Raw genomic sequence first — 20,721 nt, forward strand, 5'->3', positions numbered from 1 at the left:
CAAAGTGTAAAGGAATCATACTCACTTCTGAACAAAATATTGACACACTTGTTTACCATAGCACGGGACAGAACAAGCTGTAGTGAGGCAATAGTTTTTGGAACTATTTCATAACTGCAGTAGGAAATCAAGATTTACCTTCTGGGGCCTTGGACGACTTCTATAATTTTCTTAATGTTTAGACTATGCCCTCCGAGGCCCACTTATCAAGTCAGGATTTAGATGTTTCAGTGTGAAGGCCACAGAGTTATTGCCACCAAATCTGTCTGGTGGCAGTATCGGAGCATTCTGAGAATACATTACTTTGCTTACTTAAAACGTTAAGAGCAGCTTAATTTCTTTCCAGCAGGGTAAGGGAAAGGAAACAACCAAATCACACTGAGGCCATTTTTAAGCAAATATCCTCATCAAGCACTGAGCTTTGAACTCACCCAAACTCTGAATTGTGACCTGAAAGAAAGAGGGATCTTGGCCTACTACCAGGGAAGAAACCAGAGAAATAGTTTCGGTTGAACTAATAATTACTTTAAAAAAATAATAATTTAACCAGAAACGCATGTGGTAGGGAAAAGAGCATTTCCAAAGGCTTCAAAACAAGGTGGTGCAAGGTCTCAAACTTTTCCCTTCACTTCGAGCGCAAATCTCTACACTTAAAGGTAAATTACGTTTACTTAGGCAGGAGCCCTCTCCAAAAAAGCAGATGAACATCCATCTACCACAGTGATCCAAACTGGTGTTTCTGGCTGGGGAAGCAGAATGTATGAACTCTTGCAAACCTACGGCTTCTTCTTAGGTCTACGCCGACACCCCAAACTCATATGAAATTAGAGAAGGGGTCAAAGAGCCACAAGGTGGGGCGGGCCGCCCGACAGTCCACGCGCTCCTCAGGCTGCAGTGGGTGCGTCTGCGGTCAGGTTCTCCTCTCTCTCCCCCAGCACCCCACCCCACGCTTGGGGCGTATGGGGGCAGCCACCGATTCCAGCTCCCTTCCGGATGCGGGGGTGGGCTGGGAATGGCCATCCTGCTTCCCCTCCACCCCCCAATTCCTCACGAGCAGCAAAAGGAGTGCGTGAGGCCCCGAGGCGGGAGGGCTAGCTCCGGAGGGAGGCCCCGCTCGCCGCTCAGCGTACCTGGCTCTCGGCTGCGGGGATGCCGGACTCGAGCTCACACAGCGCGCGGAAGTTGTGCAGCTCGAAGTCGGCGTCGACCTGGAGGGAAAAGGTCACCTCGGAGAGGTCCCTCCGCACACAGTACACGGTGAGCAGCATGGCCCGGGCCCGACCCAGCTCGGCTCGGCCCGGCCTCGGCGCGGGGCGGCGGCGGCGGCGGGGCCTGGCTGGTGCTGCAGGCGGACGGCGCGGGCTGCTCGCTCGCCCGCCCGTTCGCTCCTTCCCTCCCTCACACACGCTCAGTGACTCACTCCCTCCCACCCTCAGCAGCAAGTACAGCCGCCACCACCCGCCTGCAACTTCATCTGCCTGCCTCCCTGCCGGCCTGCCTCCCACCGCTGCCGCCAAGCGCGCCAGCCGCCCGGCGCCCCGCCCCGCCCCGCCGCAACGCCGATGCCGTAAAGCCCGCCTGACCCGCTCCGCCTTCGCGGCGCAGCGGAGGGGCGGAGCTGGGAAGGGGAGGCGGGAAGCTAGAGAGGATTGCAGGGCTCTTGGGGCGGGAGAGGGAGGAAGGGCGAGGAAAGGGGAGCGAACGAAGAGAAGGAAATAAGTGTTAATTGCTTGATTTAGTAAGTGACATCGGTGGAGGACTCCAAAATCTCATTCATTCATTCGACAGGCATTTATTGAGCGTGTGTTGGCAAATAGCCACGTGGGTACAAAAATGCGTAAAAATACAGGTCTTTGCCCTTAACGAACTCTCAGGCTGATACGGGAGACTGAGAACCTAGCAGATTGTTCTCAGACATATTTTCCAAAGTAGAAATTGAGGCTCAGACAGCTTACTTTTCTTCTTGTTCTGATGGTTTAGGGTTAAAACCAAAATCACGAACCCCTGCTCACTGGCCCCTGCCTTGCTCTTCAGCCCTGCCTCCTGAGCCCTGTCTGTACTCTGCCCTCCCTGCCACATTGTGACTTTGAGTTCCTCCTAAGCTCCATTTCCCTGCCTCGTAAATAGTTTTCCCTCTACTTGGACTGCTTCTTTCCTAGCCCTGGCAAACCCCAGCACCTATTGCAGTGCTTTTTATTGGGCACAGCTTAGAATCCACTCGATAAAATATGTGCTACTTTAATGGCCTGTTTAAGGCCACATAGCTGATGAGAAATAGAAGCCCGAAACATGAGGATGAGTCAGAAAACCAAAAGGGAAAGAGGAAGATACAGTGGATACAGGATTGGCATCTCCCCATTTACCCCCCACTCCCCCATCCACGGAGTAGGGACACGCTCTTCTATTATAACAGGAGGGAAGGAGGGGTCAGGATGGCTATGGATGCAGGTAAGTGCAGGTAGGTTTGGTGGCAAGAAAGTAAGCGAAAGACCAGCTGAAGATGTATCTCTGTAAAGGAAGAGGGAAGGTTTTCTGTGGAGCATAAAGACAGAAGGTGGAGGGAGGGGGCGGGGTGGAGAAGAGTGGTTGTTATCAGGTACAGGAAGCCCATCAATGGCTTACACAGGCAAGTGAGGGTTTATTTTTCTTACAGGCTAGGAAGCCTGGAGGTAGACAGCAGCATTGGTTCAGTGACTCAATGATACAAGGGACAGTGTTTTGGCAAATCTTTTGGCCTTTCCCTGAGGGTCATGATATAGCTGGTTGCCTCCACCCCATGCATCATTTTCTTGTTCAAGCAAGAGGTTGCCCAGGAGTCCCTCAGTAGGTTTCTGCTTACATCTGGCCAGAACTGTGTCACACAGATGCAAGAAAAGGCCAGGAAAAGTGAGTGTTTAGCTTTTCTCACCTCTTTAAAAGGTATGAGTGGGGTGTGGTGGTGGGGGTGGGGTGGGAGAGGGGTTGTAACAGGTTTTAGGTGAGACATACCTAGCGCCTACTACAGCAGAGAAGGTTTGAAATAACCATTGTAAGTTGAAGCACATTGAGTAGAGCAATGATGTAGAATTGCCAGATGGTATCGAGGATTCAGCTGAAGTTGGAATCATGAACTGACAGGCTTTTGTGTTACATTTTTTTCTATTGGTGCCCAGATGTGACAAATTTTATTTTCCAAAGATGGCCACGGCAATATCTTCCATCTTATATGTCCATCCTATAATGTAATCATGACATTCCTCCCATTAAGAGATGGGGTATATGTCCCTCCCTTTGAATTATGGCACATGGACTTTGGCATAAGTGTCACTGTGTGACTTCTGAGGCTAGTTCATAAAAGTCAATATAGCTTCTGCCTGATTCTCTTGGAACACTTGCTTTTGGAACCCAGCAGCCATGCTGTGAGGAAGCCCAAACTACCCCAGGCAGTGAGACTACATGGAGATAACATGTATAGATGGTTCAGGCAACAACCTAGCTGAGATCAAAGCCAATTACCAGGAAAACCCTCCTAGAACATGAATGAAGACACTTCCAGTTGATTTCAACCCTAGCTGTTGAATCATCTCCAGCCTTTGAGTCTTCCCAGCTGAGGCCCCAGACATCATGGAGCTGCCTCCACTGTATTCTTTTTGAATTCCTGACCCACAGAATCTGTGAGCATAATGAAATGGTTATTTATTATTATTTTTTTTAATGTTTGCTTTTTTTTTAAAATTAATTTATTTATTTTTGCTGCGTTGGCTCTTCGTTTCTGTGTGAGGGCTTTCTCCAGTTGTGGCAAGTAGGGGCCACTCTTCATCGCGGTGCGCGGGCCTCTCACTATTGCGACCTCTCCCGTTGCGGAGTACAGGCTCCAGACGCGCAGGCTCAGTAGCTGTGGCTCACGGGCCTAGCTGCTCCACAGCATGTGGGATCTTCCCAGACCAGGGCTCGAACCCGTGTCCCCTGCATTAGCAGGCAGATTCTCAACCACTGCGCCACCAGGGAAGCCCTGAAATGGTTATTTTACATGACTAACTTTGGGGTGGTTTGTTACAGAGAACAATAATTGGTACACTGAATATAGGCACAGCCAATAAACTCCTAAAAAAAAAGAGAGAGGGCTTCCCTGGTGGCGCAGTGGTTGAGAGTCCGCCTGCCGATGCAGGGGACACGGGTTCGTGCCCCGGTCCGGGAAGATCCCACATGCCGCGGAGCGGCTAGGCTCGTGAGCCATGGCTGCTGAGCCTGCGCGTCTGGAGGCTGTGCTCCGCAGCGGGAGAGGCCACAACAGTGAGAGGCCCGCGTACCACAAAAAAAAAAAGAGAGAGAACTTTTTATTGCAGCATAATACACAAAAAGTGCATGCATTTTAAGTGTATACGGTGAGTTTTCACAAACTGAACACCCCTGTTCAGAACATTATCAGTACCTCAAAAGCCCCCCTTATCCTTCTTTCTATAATTAATAGTAATCTTTTTAAAAAATATATTTATTTGACCGTGCTGGGTCTTAGTTGCGGCATGTGGGATCTTCAATGCCGTGTGCGAGATCTTTAGTTGCGGCATGCAGGATCTTTTAGTTGCAGCGTGCGAGATCTAGTTCCCTGACCAGGGATCAAAGCCGGGCCTCCTGCATTGGGAGCGCAAAGTCTTAACCACTGGACCACGAGGGACGTCCCATAGCCTTCCTTCTAATCACTAACTCTCCCTCCCCAAACCCCTCCAAGTGTAACCAGTATCCTGACTTTTAACAGCATAGATTCATTTTGATTGTTTTTCTACCACATATAAGTGGACTCACACAGCATGTAGTCTTGTGTCTGCCTTCTTTCACTCGACATTAAGTGGGTTTTGTCCATATCATTGTATGTAATTATAACTTGTACATTCTCGTTGTATTTTGTTTGGGAAATACACCATAATTCATCCATTCTGTGGCTGATGGGCATTTGAGTGGATACATTTTTCCTTGAACCATTTTGACCTATGGTTTTCAAAATTTGCAACCAAAAGAATCCTAACTAAGCCCGCAGCTTTTTACCAATCAGACCCTTTCCTCTTGGGCCTCACTCCTTTTGGACTCTGATCAGTTGCCTCCTGTGATCTGGCTCACAGTAGCTCCTCCCACTTCTCTCTCACCACTCTATGAGATGGACCTTGCACCTCTATTACTTGTGACCACATATAGCTTCGGACATCTCTGGTCCTTAATTCTAAGTCAGGATGGGGTGGGTTGGACAAGGCCTAGACAAGCAGGGCTACCAAGAAGTTCCATGATCATTGCTGTTTGTCAAGAACCTTGCAAATGATTGCTAACGTTTGCAATGCTCACTTCTTGCCAGGCACTCCTCCATGAATGTTATGCGTGTTGAGTCATTTAATCCTCACAACAATCCTGTGAGGTATTATCTCCATTTTACAGATGAAGAAACTGAAGCATAGAGAGGGGTCAGTCACTTGCCCAAGGACACACAAATGGCAGCTTGAATTCCAGTCAGGCAATCTGACTTGAGTCTAGGGATTTCCCTGGCAGTCCAGTGGTTAGGACTCCATGCTTCTACTGCTGGGGCGGGGGGAGTGGGTCCGACCCCTGGTCGGGGAACTAAGATCTCGCAAGTGGCAGGGCATGGCCAATAAATAAATAAATAAATAAAACTCAAGTCCACAGTCTTAACCATTATTTTACACTGCTGAATGTGAGACCTCATTTTATCCTTCTAAAAGCCCTCAGAGATAGGAACTATTAGTATTCATTCCCATTTCATAGATAAGGAAACAGGTGTGGGGATTTTAATTAACTTACCCAAGTTCGCTCAGCTAGTGAGTGGCAGATTCTCCAAACTGGAAGAAACTTGAAGAGTGAAAACATCAATTTGACTAGAACACAAATGCTCTGCCTGCACTTAAAATGTGGGGAAATCTTGCTGGCCTCCAAAACCCTGACTTTCCTCACCATTTGGTCACCACCAGCAAAGTTGCTGTCTACTTTGAGATTCTTGCCTAATTCTTCTCTATTAAAAAGAGCAAATCAGTAAAGATATCTACCCTAGTTGATTTTTAAAATTCCACACAATAGGAATTAAATCTCCCAAATACTGTAAGTATCTGTTTGATATTTGTGCCTGCTTTTTTCTTTGCGGGGGGTGGGGGCAGCGCTTAACAGTAAACCATTTAATTCTCATAGCTCTGGAGGTTGGGAAGTCCAAGATCAAGGTGCTGACAAATTTGGTGTCTGGTGAGGTTGCCTTTTTTTTTTTTTTTTAAAGCAGGTATTGATATATATTGCTCTTTAAAACTTTACTTCCTCATCAGCTCCTGGTTGCTTAAAGAGGCCTATCTCTCCTTATTTTTCCTGGCATGTCAACTGATAGCAGATGATGCTCCATTTCTCTCATTTTACCTTAACACAAAAACTCTTTCGGTTTCCTATTTCTTAGGCTGGGATCATGTGCATATGTATAATGCAATGCCTCCTTCTTTTCCTGCTTATCTTTCCTAAAATCTGATAGCGTTTCAGTCCCACTACATTCTAGGTCAACTCTTCCTCATTTCAGGTGCACCCTGTACTCATTGGGCTATCAAAACATTTCAGGTAAATATGGCTGTAATTTCAAGCGCCATGATTCGCCTACTCAGAAGTTTGGAGCTAGAGATCAATATATACTTTGATTATTAGAGTCAGCCCTGGGCAAAACTACAAAATAAGCCAAAGTTTGTCCTTGGCAAGCTCAACTTTATGCTCCTTCCTTGGCTTCTGAACTTTCTCTCCACCTGTTCCTCTTATTTCTCATGTGCTCCTACTTTCTTCACTTGCCTTTTCAAAATTTGCTCTCAAGAAAGGATTTGGACTAATTCACACTGAGGTACTAGTGACAGCAGAAACTCAATATGATCTCTCTTAGGGTATTTGCATTTTAACAGGGTATAAGTCATCAGCTGCAGATTTCTCAGCTTCAGGGAATTTGTTGGGAATGGTTTTTCTCAAGAACCTTCTGGATTGACACAAACCTGCTTCACCTACTCTGCTGACAGCTGAGCTGGGCTTTGCTGATCTATCCTTGATGTATCTAGTTCAATACTCACCCTGGCAGTTAAACTGCTCTTTTCTATTCTTCTTCTTCAAGAAACTCCTGGCAGGGCTTCCCTGGTGGCGCAGTGGTTGAGAGTCCGCCCGCCGATGCAGGGGACATGGGTTCGTGCCCCGGTCCGAGAACATCCCATATGCCGTGGAGCGGCTGGGCCTGTGAGCCATGGCCGCTGAGCCTGCGCGTTCGGAGCCTGCGCTCCGCAAAAAGAAAAAAAAAGAAAAAGAAACTCCTGGTTTTACATGAAAAACTTGAGTGTCTTTCTTTTTGGGATACCACATCACCGTTGTGGAGGAATCTCAGGTGTCATGGCTAAAAGTACAGAACAAGCTTTTAAGATACAAAGTGGATACAAAGCATTCTGAGAGTGGGCAGTGCCAATGTCAGAATCATTACAATACTGTGGATATGTTCAAAGTCCTTTAGCCACTTGGAGCAACTTTGGTCCACTCACCATAATCAGCAGTAGAACCATATGGGGCATAGATCATTTATTCATTTATTCAACAAACAATTATTAACACCTACTGCATGCCAGACATTGTTCTAGGTACTAATTGTACAGCAGGAAACAAGGCAAAGTGCCTATCCCCATGGAGTTTATGTTCTAGTAGGGGGTGGCAGACAAAGAACATACAAAATGTGTTAGGTGGTGATAAGTGCTATATATATATTAAAAAAAAAACAAGCAGCAAGCCAAGTGCTCGGGAGGGGTGGGGAATTAGGGCACACAGTGGTTGCTATTTTACACATGGTGGTCAGAGAAAGCCTATATTACAAGGTGACACCTGAGCAAATGAATGAAGTGAAGGCATGAATCATGTGGACATCTGGGGAGAATACTCAGCACAGGTAACAGCAAGTGCAAAGAACTAAATATGGAAGGATACTGGCCCTGTTGAAGAAACACCATGAAGAATAGAACTTCTGGAGATTAATGAATGAGGAGAAGTGGATAGGAGCCCATCAGACCAGATTATGTGATAAGTAATTGAAAGGACCTTGGCTTTTACTGACTGAAATAAAAAGCCACTTTAGCGTGTTGTGCAGAGAAGTGACATGAAAAAAATCACTTTGACTAACTTGTGGAGGAAGACAAAAGTGGACTAGTTGGAAGGCTATTACAATAACTCAGGTGAAAGATCATGGGGGAATCTAACCAGTGTGGTAGCTGTGCAGGTAGAGAAAAGTGGAGATAGTCAGATTGTGAACTCATTTTGAAGGTAGAGCCAATAGGACTCGTTGATACATTGGATATGGGGTGTGAAAGAAGACCCAAGGACAGCTGCAAGGCATATGCCAGTAGTACTTTATTTTTTTGGCATGCAGAACTTCCCCGACTAGGGATCGAACCTGTCCCCTGCAGTGGAAGCACAGAGTCTTAACCATTGGACCACCAAGAAGTCCTGCCAATAGTACTTCAAACCCCTCTGCTGCTAGAGGGAAATTTGTTAGAATGAAAGGATTGCCAACAACCTCCTGGGCAGTTTGTAAAAAGAAGAGCTGGGCCATCCTAAGTTCTCTCTTCAAATCCCTTTCAAATTAGGTTTTTTTTTTTCTTTTTGGCCAGGTTTCACAGGCCTGTTGCAGGGTGCCCACACATCCTGGTCTGCACGCTGGGACCTCGACTTCATGAACTGACGTGTGGATAACTAGGCTCCGCCGCCTCACTCACGAGAAGCTGAATTAGTTCTCTAAATTCACAATGTAAGTTCTACCTTTTCAACAACTACTTCAGCAACAGTCCCTCTACCCGCCCCCCCCAAAAAAAACTCCTCTTGCCCCAGATGCAGTATCTCTCTTTTAGCCAGCGCTGAATATACTGCCCAATTCAGTATCCTTTATATCCCTAATTTTCACCCCTTATTTGTCACGAAACTTCTTGGCATCCTAACATTTGCTCGTGTTAAACTGGTTGGTCAGAACTGTCTCTGTTTCGGAAGGCAAATTTCAGCAAATTTCAGTCTTATTCTCAGGAAATGCTCCCGCACGACCAAACTAGACTCTTGAGCCCAATTCAGCACCGTTTCATCGCTTCGCTATAGCCGGCGCAGAAATGCCTCAACTGCCGGTTGCGTTTCTCTTCGGTCACGCCAGCCAAAGCCAGGACTTCTTACGACGCCAGGGCGGAAACCCCAAGAAACGCCCCTCCAGCCCCATCACCACGCCCACCGTCCCAGAGCCTTGCGGAAACGCGCCTGAGCCGCATCACGTGCCTGCTTTGTAATCTCCCAGTGGGCAGTGGCGTCTGATCACGTGATGCGCGTGACCAATGCCTTGCGTCCGCGCTCTGGGCTCCTGGTTGCTAAGTGACCCCAGCTCCCGCTAGTTTGCGCTGCTTGGCTTTATCCCGGGAGGTAGTGGTGGAAGGTCCAGACCCGGCCTAGGCTCTTGGACACGCCAGTGGAGGGTCTTTTGCGGCTGCTGCCTTCTCTCTGGCGGAATCCCCGATGGTGGCCCCCACACCCTTGCGCCTTCAAGGCTTGAACCTGGGCTTCCGGGCATCCACGATCAGGCGGGCTCCGGTTCCTCTGGGACTAACCCGGCGGCTGGGGTGCGGCAGGGCCGCCCTGGGTGGACCCGGTCCACACTGCCTTGGCCACCTCAGCCTAGAGAACCGGCTCAGACTCTAGTTCCGGCAAGGATGTGACTGAGGCAGTGGCTGGCTGAGAGACAAGTGCCTGTTAGTAGTCCCTGGCGTGGCTTCCTGTAGTTTCCTTCCTTGCGGCTTATGTGAAGACTTAGGCTTGTTGCTTTGGCCAGAAAAGAGAAATAGGAACTCTGTGTGCTGTGCTTTCCTGAAACGACTCTGTCTTGAGTACTTGCAGACTGAAGGATAACAGATTTCGATTAAAAAAAAAAGAAAAGAAAAGATACTCCCAGAAGTCAAAAGAGTCAAATACTTAAAAAATTTTTTATATATTTAACATTTTTTTTAAAAGCCTTGTCTTTGGGATATCTAGTAACATTGGCAGTCTTTTTGCTGTTCAGCATTTTTAATCCAGAAATGCTGTGGTGTGCCTGGGATTTGTGTGTACTGCTTGTTAGAAAGTTTGATATTTCATCTGTTCCTAAGTTATATGTGGATTGGGTTTCACTTATTTCATTCTAATCATCAACTTCTGAAATAAGGTGGGCAGGTTTCACTTTTTTTTTTTTCATGCATAAGGAAATGTGATCAGAGAAACTATTTGCCAGACACCAGTGCTTCTCAAAGTTGAATGTGTATAGCAACCACTTGGGGATCTTGTTAAAATGCATATTATGAGTCTTCAGGTCTGGAGCAGGGCCTGAGAGTTTCTGCATGTCCAGGAAGCTCCCAAGTGCAGAAGAAGCTGTTGGCCTGATGCATTGCTCGAATAGCAGTCGTCCTAGGTAATTGCTATTCCTAGTTAATGGCACAACTGCCTCCTTTCTGTATCTGATTTTATGCCAAAACAACAATTTCTTAACATCTGTGAACTTTCAGTACATATGAAGGGAAAATCATAGGATGGAAATGACAAACAGCAGATAGTCTACATAGAATTTCTATTCAGTACTCATTTCAGTTATTTTGTTAGTTTGATCTTCTGAGGATTTAAAATATTTGAGAGAAAGGGCTTAAAACTATCAACCTTTTTGTTGTTAAAAAGGCTTTTAAATAGAGAAGGTGAAATTTCCCCTGGCATTGAAGGACATATTTAACTAGGAGGACCCATATCCAGAGTTGACTCCCACTGACTCACCACGCATTCCCAGTCCTTTGTTTCTTTTAAAAGCTTCATCAGGGCTTCCCTGGTGGCGCAGTGGTTGAGAGTCCGCCTGCCGATGCAGGGGACACGGGTTTGTGCCCGGGTCCGGGAGAATCCCACATGCCGCAGAGCGGCCGGGCCCGTGAGCCATGGCCGCTGAGCCTGCGCGTCCGGAGCCTGTGCTCCGCAACGGGAGAGGCCACAACAGTGAGAGGCCCGCGTACCACAAAAAAAAAAAAAAAAAAAAAAGCTTCATCAAATTAGAACACACGTGCAGTTCTAAGCACGAAGACTAGCCAATTTATCCTCTGGTTAAAAGAGAAGAAATTTTAAATGGAATAAGAAAAATTAGATATCCAGGAACCTAGCACAATGATTTTAATAATTAATTAATTAATTAATCTATTTATTTATGGCTGTGTTGGGTCTTTGTTGCTGCGTGTGGACTTTCTCTAGTTGCGGCGAGCGGGGCTACTCTTCATTGCGGTGCGTGGGCTTCTCATTGCAGTGGCTTCTCTTGTTGCGGAGCATGGGCTCTAGGCTTGCAGGCTTCAGTAGTTGTGGCATGCGGGCTTAGTTGCTCCGTGGCATGTGGGATCTTCCTGGACCAGGGCTCAAACCCATGTCCCCTGCATTGGCAGGCAGATTCTTAACCACTGTGCCACCAGGGAAGTCCCCACAATGATTTATAGAATTGATGGTGCTTCATATATGTAAAAATTAATGAAAATCATTATGTTGTCATTAATGAAAGATTTGAATGTCCCAAGTAGGCTCTTTGACTCAGGTACGGTGCTGTGGTTTTCTTTTCTTTTTTTGTTTTGCTTTGTTTTTTTTTGTTGTTTTTTTGTTTTTGTTTTTTTGCGGTACGCGGGCCTCTCACTGTTGTGGCCTCTCCCCTTGCGGAGCATAGGCTCCAGATGCACAGGCTCAGCGGCCATGGCTCACGGGCCCAGCAGCTCCGCGGCATGTGGGATCCTCCTGTGGGACCGGGGCATGAACCCGTGTCCCCTGCATCGGTAGGAGGACTCTCAACCACTGCGCCACCAGGGAAGCCCCTGTGCTGTGGTTTTCTTAATGTTTCTTGTGCTTGGGGTTTATTGATCTACGGTTTTCATTAAATTTGGAAATCTTAAAAAATATTTATTTATCTATTTGGGATTTAACTGATCCCTCATGCTGCAATCCACTAGTTGTAGCATGAGGGATCTAGTTCCCTGACCAGGGATCAAACGCTGGCCCCCTGCATTAGGAGCTTGGAGTCCTAACCACTGGACCGCCAGGGAATTCCCAGTGCTGTATATATTTGTATTCCTATAAAACTTGAGCTTTGTTCTGGGGTGTTGTTAAGTTACTTTGGAATTAGTTTGATTTTTTTGCGTCTCGCTTTTTTAAAGATTTGTTAAATAGGATGAGAGCAGTGCTGACTCTAGCACTGATTATTCCCCCTGAGGCAAGACCCCTATGAGTACTCTTCCCAATGCTCCATAAATTATGAACTTTTCTTTTTTTTTTTTTTTTGGCCACGCCACACAGCTTGTGGGATCTTAATTCCCCAACCAGGGATTGAACCCAGGACCCTGCAATGAAAGCACCAAGTCCTAACCACTGGACTGCCGGGGAATTCCCAAACTGAATTTTTTTCTAATCTGGCTAGTGGGAATAGGCACTATTCCCAGCCGGGTATGAGTCAAGAACCTTTCCCTCCAATCCTTTCAAGTGGTTCTTTCCCCGGCCTGGGGAAGTTTTCTTGTGCACAGGTGCTAAGCAGTACCTTGGTGAATACTAGAAGAAATCTCTGGGCTTTTTTCTTTCTCTGAACTGCTCCCCCATCTCTGTCACTCCGTCTTATGAACTCTAGCTGCTTTGGTCTCCCTGGACTCAGCTCTGTATGCCGGACTCAGGGACTCCAGTGACCTCTGCCTCACTTTTCCATCCTTGCACTGTAGCCTGGAAACTCAGGCAGTTCTGGGGCAGTACCAGGGCTCATCTCATTTGCTTCTTTCTCAAGGATTACTGTCCTTTGTGGTCTGATGCCCAATGTATAAAGACCATTGTTTCATAATTTTTCGTTCCTCCTTTGGTTGTTTTAGGTGGAACAGTAAGTCTGGTCCCTGTTTCTCTATTGTGACTTCTGTAAATGGAAGTCCAAATAGCACACCAATTTTACCACTTTTATTACTCAAACTCATTGAATATTGAAACTCTTAAGTTAGGTTGCATACTGTAGAACTCACATCCAGTTGATTCCAGAAGACAGCTATTCTCGTTTTTATATTCCTACAGACTTAACCAATAGCCTGGCACTTGGCTGACACTCAGTAAAAGCTGGAGTGGATGAATAAACTATTTTGAGCAAACAGCTGTCGATCAGCTTGTGGTGTTTTCTTCCAACATTTGTTGATGGGCTTTTGCAATTTTCTTCTTGCCTGCCAGCAGCAGATGAAAGCTAGGCAAAGTGGAAATTTCTGGGACTTGTTATTCCTGATTGTAATTATCCACAAAAATTCACCCTTTAAAAAAGTTTATTAACAGGCATGAGGGAAGTTTTTGGGGGTGATGGATGTGTTCTAGAACTGGGTTGTGGTGGAATGGTTGCACAAGTTTATAAAAGAAATCATTGAATTGTACACTTAAAAAGAGGTGATTTTTGTGGCATATAAGTTACACCTAAATAAAGCAGTTAAAAAAAAACAACGCTTATCTTGAAGATTCCCAAGGCATTTTAAGGTGAAAAAAGGAAGTTGCCAACCATTTTATATAGGCTAAACCTAGTTTTGATATTATCTTTTAAAAAATATTTATTTATTTATTTGGCTGCACTGGGTCTTAGTTGTGGCACTTGGGATCTTCATTGAGGCACGTGGGATCTTTAGTTGTGGCATGCGGGATCTAGTTCCCTGACCAAGGATGGAACCCATGCCCCCTGCATTGGGAGCTAAGAGTCTTAACTGCTGGACTGCCAGGGAACTCCCAGTTTTGATATTTTCAAAAGCCTCATATGCATTGAAATGTAACCTTGAGCAGGTAGGGATAGACTATGGTGGACTTTCACTTTGTACCATATACATGTATTAGTTTTGTAATCAGAAAAAAATAAAGATTTTAAAAGGAAGATTGTAGTTTTTCATTAAAGGAGAGAGAAAATCAAGTAAAAGGCAAGAAAAAAAAATGTGTATTTGACCCATCCACAAGGTAGTAGGCAGGCTGTTAGATTAGAAATCAGAAAGCCTGATAATAATTCTTGTTCTGTTTTTGAACTCCAAGCTAGGACAGATTATTTAGCTGCTGGCTATTGTTCCAGAAACCAGGTTTAAGTAATGAAGTGCATATTTGGAGTCTGGATCTTAAGTGTCAAAAGTGGAGCTCTGAAATGAGTTTGAAAGTAGCTATGGGAATAATGTCAATGCAAGGGAATCCTTTTATCCTCTTAGCTATCCAATAAATTATGAGATTCCCTCCCTCCCAACCACTCTGACCAGAACCTTTGACAGGTAAAATAATCTCTAATTAGGGATTCTAGGGAGGAAGTTGCTTTGTAATATGAAGTAACATCATTGGCTTAGCACTTCAGTTTCCTTGTTAAATATAAATAATATGTCATATTTATTTTATAGGATAACTGGAAGGACAAATGAGATAAAATATAGCAAGTGTTGAATTCAGAAGGAAATTGGAATGTAAAAACAAGTCATCATGAAACAGGACAAATACTTTATCATACCACTGATTTTATTATACTACAGGAAATATTGTATCACACATGCTTTATTTGTGTGAGATCTCTATCTGTACTTCAAGCATTGATCTTTATCCTCCAAACACGTATATGAAGATGTTCTGGGACTTCCCTGGTGGTCCAGTGGGTAAGACTCCACGCTCCCAATGCAGGGGGCCCGGGTTCCATCCCGGGTCGGAGAACTAGATCCCACATGCATGCTGCAGCTAAGAGTTCGCATGCTGCAACTAAGAGTCCGGGTGCCACAACGAAGATCCCACGTGTCGCAATGAAGACCCCGAGCAGCCTAAATAAATAAATATTAAAAAAAAGAAAAGAAAAGGAATGCATCGGAGACTGGCTGGGGCTTTGAAAAATCTAAACGTATTCCTCAAGAAAAAAATCAAATGGTGCAAAGATTACATTAAGATAGCCCATTATATTATCAAATTGTTGAGGTGTCAGGATGAAATCTGATGGACTAAACCATCTAAACTGTATGTCACCTGATTGAGTGATTGAATGAGAGCTCTGTCCATTTTCTGAATTCTCCTCCTTTCTTTGTTAGATGATCAAGCAGAAGTTTTCTGTGCCCTCTCCTGGTTTGACTTTGAAACTGCATAACAGTGATCTTTAAACTTCATTGGGTGGGGCTTTTCTTCAGTAAATTCTCGCTCTCCCTCCCCTTCCTCTTGCGTTCAAAGGCTCATTTTGAACTACAGAGAGACAGAGGGGCCGGAAGAACTGTTCAATCATTCACTCACCTACTAAACATTTATTATATTCGTTTTTCTTTAACAGAGCACTGCCCTTGGAGGTCAGCCAAAAGGAAGAAGCAGATATTGGAACTTAAAATTTACTAGAACAGAGCTTCGGAACCTTTTTCCTGTCACGGCACACATAGAAAATTACACAATTTTAAGAACGTAAATGGGAAAAGAATTTGAAAAAGGATAGATACATGTATATATATAACTGAAGCACTTTGCTGTATACCTGAAACTAACACATTGTTAATCAACTATATTCCAATATAAAATAAAAATTTAAAAAAATTACACAATTTGTATGTCCCACTGGGGTAAAGGGGAAGGAGGGGGAGGAGGGATTTAGGGGCATCTATACGGGATTTGGTAAAAAAAAATTCCATTTTCTACATATTTTATCATGATTTGAAAAATAAAATGAAAATATTAGAGACAGCATTAAATATTGAGCTTACATAAAGTATCCAAATAAAATATTTTCCAAATTTTCACTTTCTTCTGTGAATGTAACTATTTTTTCAATTTTATTTTAAAATTTTCTTTTGAATGTAACTTTTAAATATCATGTTTTATGCTTAAAATGGTTACATGCAATAATGACCAGGACTTTTCAAGAAGGATCTCTTCAAGTTCTTGTTTTTGTTTTTGTTTTTTATTTTATTTATTTATTTATTTGGCTGCATCAGGTCTTAGCTGTGGAACTCAGGATCTTTGTTGAGGCGTGGGGTCTCTTCGTTGTGGTGCTTGGGCTTCTCTCTAGTTGTGGCATGCAGGTTTTCTCTCTCTAGTTGTGGCACGTGGGCTCCTGGGAACATGGGCTCTGTAGTTTTGTGGCATGCGGTCTCTCCCATTGAGGCGCACGAGCTCAGTAGTTGTGGCCCGTGGGCTTAGTTGCCCCGCAGCATGTGGGATCTTAGTTCCCTGACCAGGGATCGAACCCACGTTCCCTGCATTGGCAGGTGGATTCTTTACCACTGGACCACCAGGGAAGTCCCTCTCTTCAAGTTCTTGATAGCCATGAACAATTAGAAACTCAAATAGATAATACAAATTTAAAATTTTAACATTAGAAAACACAAAAGTTAAAATATTTAAAGAAATGTCTTATTTTCATTAACAATTGTACAATTGAAATTTCTTGTGATAACATTAATGGATCTTGAATCCAATCAAACTCTTTTGTGTCAAGCATTTAAAAATAATGTCACGGGACTTCCCTGGTGGCGCAGTGGTTAAGAGTCCGCCTGCCAATGCAGGGGGACACGGGTTTGAGCCCTGGTCCGGGAAGATCCCACATGCCGCGGAGCAACTAAGCCCGTGCGCCACAACTACTGAGCCTGCGCTCTAGAGCCTGCAAGCCACAACTACTGAGCCCGCGCGCCTAGAGCCTGTGCTCCGCAACAAGAGAAGCCACTGCAATGAGAAGCCCACGCACCACAATGAAGAGTAACCCCCGCTCACCACAACTAGAGGAAGCCCACGCACAGCAATGAAGACCCAACGCAGCCATAAACAAACAAACAAACAAACAACAACAACAACAACAACAAAAATAATGACAGCTCTGATTTAAAGCACATTCCTTCAGGGGTAATATCCACCTGGTATGTACTGGTATTTACTGTTAATGGCTAGCTGGCATATGTTCTTTTTTTTTTTTTTTTGGCTGCATTGGGTCTTCGTTGCTGCACAAGGGCTTTCTCTAGCTGTGGTGAGTAGAGGCTACCCTTCGTTACGGTGCGCGGGCTTCTCATTGTGGTGGCTTCTCTTGTTGCAGAGCATGGGCTCTAGGCACGCGGGCTTCAGTAGTTGTGGCATGCAGGCTCAGTAGTTGTGGCTCGCGGGTTCTAGAGCACAGGCTCAGCAGTTGTGGTGCACGGGCTTAGTTGCTCTGCGGCATGAGGCATCTTCCCGGACCAGGGCTCGAACCTGTGTCCCCTGTGCTGGCAGGCAGACTCTTAACCACTGTGCCACCAGGGAAGCCCCTGGCATCTGTTCTGATTGGTCAATATCTGTTCCATCTCAGATGTTAAATATTTTTAATGTCACCCTGCCCATAAGCATTGTTAAAGCAGTCACCCTGAAGTTAGCTTGGACACTGCTTGGATACCAGCCAAAAATGGACAGAAATATCTGATACTATTTGAAGACAGATTTGGGTCAGCCATCTGGGGCTGCTCTGGCCAGAGCCCTCCAACCAGTCTCCTCGACCCTCCAACCCTGACCAACTGCATCTTGGGTTGCTGCTGCTCCTCCTTGGCCCCTGGAACTCACTTTCTCTAGCAGGGCCCTGGACCCTTGTCTGTAACGTGCAGCGGTGCACTCTGCAGCTGGCCTCTGATGTTGATGGCCAGGTGGTAACACATGGCAAGCAGCAAATGCTGCTGGTCCTTTTGCCTACTTGTAGAGATTGGAAGGCAGGATAACAGACTCTGTTCTGCTTGGATCATATCCGCAGGAGCTCCCCATGGGCTGCATGCACCCAGAGGTGTTTGGTCTAGCTGGCAGCCCCAAGGGCCATGGGATCTTTATGTTGTATCCAACCTGTAACCCAATTGCAATATACCAGTGTATTATGACAATGGTGAGGAAACTCTGCAGTAGAGGAAATAAAACATGCAATGATAACACTACCTATTATTTATCAATGGACGGTTTACAATGCTTTCACAGTGGACCTCATTTAACCCTCATAAGAACCACCAGTAAAGATTATCATCCCATTTTACAGAGTAGGAAATAGGTTCAAAAGGGTGAGTTGCTCAGATTGACATGTTAAGTCCACCCTTCCCTGACTGGGGTGCCTTAAGGATGTACACATTGGTGGGCTAGGTTAAATGATGAGTTATTGGAGTGACAGATTTACTTGAAAGTTTTGGGGGAAGCTTTTTTTTTTTTTTTTTTTTGGCTGTGCCACGCAGCTTACAGGATCTCAGTTCCCTGACTACTAAGCCACCAGGGAACTCCCTAGGGAAATTTTAACTGGTAAATTATATAGGTGTTTCTTTGTTTTTGTCTTGTTTTGTTTTGTTTTGGCTGGCGCTGCACGGGATGTGGGATCTCAGTTCCCCGACCAGGGATTGAACCCATGCCCCCATGGGTTCAACCCATGTAGTGGAAGCTTGGAGTCCTAACCACCGGACCACCAGGGAATCCCTTAACTGGTAAATAATATAAAATATTTGGAAATTCTGCCAACAATGATTGCGATTCACTGACAGTGGACCCAAGATTTAAGTTGTTTCTTTTTTTAAAAAAAATATTTATTTATTTATTCTTTATTTATTTTGGCTGTGCCGCGTCTTAGTTGCCACACACGGGATCTTTGTTGCAGCATGCAGACTTCTTAGTTGTGTCATGCATGCGGGATCTAGTTCCCCAACCAGGGATCGAGCCCGGGCCTCCTGCACTGGGAGCGTGGAGTCTTACCCACTGGACCACCAGGGAAGTCCCAAGATTTAAGTTGTTTCTGATTCTAGATGCCAACTTATCCCAGGTAGAAAAGCGTTAAGGTTTTATGAGAGGTATGGAGAGGGTCATGTAAGCACCGGTTTCAGCTGAACATTGGGCACGTGGAGATGGGAGCTAGGGAGAGATCATTCCAGCAAAGGAAAGGAGGCAAGAAAGTGGGGCTGTGTAAGGGGAACAATGGCTGGAGAGATAAGGGTGTGAATATGCATAATAGGAAATACGATTAGAAAGGTGGATTGGCTTCAGGAAGCTTTATCGGGCAGGAAATTCTATGTGATACTAGCAGTGGTGAGACCAATTGGAAAGCTAGAGGTGGGAAGGCCTGAACCAGAGTAGTCGTGGAGAGCTTTCACATGGGAAACCATCACGACTTACCAAAGGATGGTGGGGGAGAGGGGCAGGATCAAAGAGAGGGACATGGGAAGTTGCTGGCTGAACTTGTAGCCCACCTGAGGTGTTGTCAAAACATCCAGGTAGGGAGTTAGCAAATGGGTGACTGGAGCCCAGGGCTGGGATATGGGTTGTGAATTATCTGCCTCTAGGTGAAAATGGTTACCTTGATATGGGAAGAGACTGCCATCAGAGAAGGAGCCATCGGAGAGCAGGGGCACACCTGGTCAAAGAAGCCACCTGCGGAAAATTTGAAGGAAGGGCGTGTTCGGCAGTAGCCAGTGATGAAGAGGAAGGTTGGACCTGCTATCACATAGTGCCTGGCACATAACAGGCACGCAAATACTTGTGAGAAGAATGAAAGGAAAAAAGACAGTAAGAAAATGATACCTTCAGGACAAACCATATGACAGAAATAGTGGTAGAATCTAGGCATAAGGGTGTTAAACTAGTAAGGACCTACTGTATAACACAGAAAACTCTACTCACTAGTCTGTAATGATCTACATGGGAAAAGAATCTAAAAAAGAGTGGATATATGTATATGTATATGTATATATGTATAACTGATTCACTTTGCTGTACACCTGAAATTAACACAACGTTGTAAATTAACTATACTCCAATAAAAATTAATTAAAAAATAAAAAGGTGGGGTTCCCTGGTGGCACAGTCGTTGGGAGTCCGCCTGCCGATGCAGGGGACACGGGTTCATGCCCAGGTCCAGGAAGATCCCACATGGCGCGGAGCGGCTGGGCCCGTGAGCCATGGCCGCTGAGCCTGCGCATCCAGAGCCTGTGCTCCGCAACGGGAGAGGCCGCGACAGTGAGAGGCCCGCATACCGCAAAAAAATAAATAAATAAAAAGGTGTTAAGGGAATAACCAAGAGATTGTTGCATTTGCTCCAGAAAATGGCAGGGACCTGCTCGGCAGCCGATTGCCACACTGAATACCTGTTATTGATCTTTAGGAGACTTTGCCTCACCCTGCAGGGTGGTGTGATTTAATGTGTGATTTTATATAAAGAGACAAATTTAATGCAAACTCGGGCCTTTCCCATTCAATCTCAAGTTCTAGAGATTAAAAAATATATAATAGCACAAAATGGCTCCCATAACTGCATTACAGATCACTTCTTTCCCCCCTCCCCTTAGGGATAAAGAGGACTGCACAGGTGGGCTCGCCTCTAAGTCCTTTTTAAAAAAGGTTAATTTAGAAAGACTCTGCTTCCTGGGACTCCCACCCAGACATTTCTTGGTACATTATTTTTTTAAAAATGCTCCAATTTCTCTCGCTTAGAGAAAGGTCTTTCCTCTTCAAATCTTTCAGGTTTGTTGTGGGATCTTAGTTCCCCAACCAGGGATCGAACATGTGCCCCCTGCAGTGGAAGCCTGAAGTCTTAACCACTGGACTGCCAGGGAAGTTGCATTAGGTGTTACTCTGGGAGAAGAAGCTGCCAAGGGCCTGATTTTGGTGGGGAGGGACCCACCTGGGGCAGTGCGGTGGACGTCAGTAGGGAACCGCGGGGCTGGCTCTATTTATGAAAGGAACTAGAGGCCGAAGTCCAGGAAGGTG

General features: G+C 45.4%; 1 protein-coding gene and 1 long non-coding RNA gene across 6 annotated transcripts in view; one reads left to right on the top strand and one right to left on the bottom strand.

The window, feature by feature from the left end:
• Nucleotides 1–1,348, bottom strand: part of DDI2 (DNA damage inducible 1 homolog 2) — a 34,604-nt gene extending 33,256 nt beyond the window's left edge. For 2 of the 3 annotated variants that reach the window (XM_081224496.1, XM_081224494.1), the window contains exon 1: nucleotides 1,131–1,348. In XM_081224496.1, the coding sequence (XP_081080622.1) occupies nucleotides 1,131–1,268 (138 nt within the window). In that variant the 5' untranslated portion in view covers nucleotides 1,269–1,348. The remainder of the gene's footprint in view (nucleotides 1–1,130) is intronic. The other variant, XM_081224495.1, reaches the window with a different exon arrangement.
• On the top strand, nucleotides 1,176–16,196 carry LOC308612162. 3 transcript variants are annotated; one of them, XR_014015077.1, is made up of 3 exons: nucleotides 1,176–1,257; nucleotides 8,637–8,773; nucleotides 14,418–16,196. It is a non-coding gene; the product is annotated as an uncharacterized lncRNA (long non-coding RNA). The 3 variants fall into 3 exon arrangements; XR_014015078.1 differs by lacking the exon at nucleotides 14,418–16,196 and adding an exon at nucleotides 10,236–10,336; XR_014015079.1 differs by lacking the exon at nucleotides 14,418–16,196 and adding an exon at nucleotides 9,043–9,956.
• Nucleotides 16,197–20,721: the final 4,525 nt, after the last annotated feature.

Source organism: Mesoplodon bidens (assembly GCF_964165515.1).
Source record: "Mesoplodon bidens genome assembly, chromosome: 2".
In the NCBI taxonomy this organism is placed as follows: Eukaryota; Metazoa; Chordata; class Mammalia; order Artiodactyla; family Ziphiidae; genus Mesoplodon; species Mesoplodon bidens.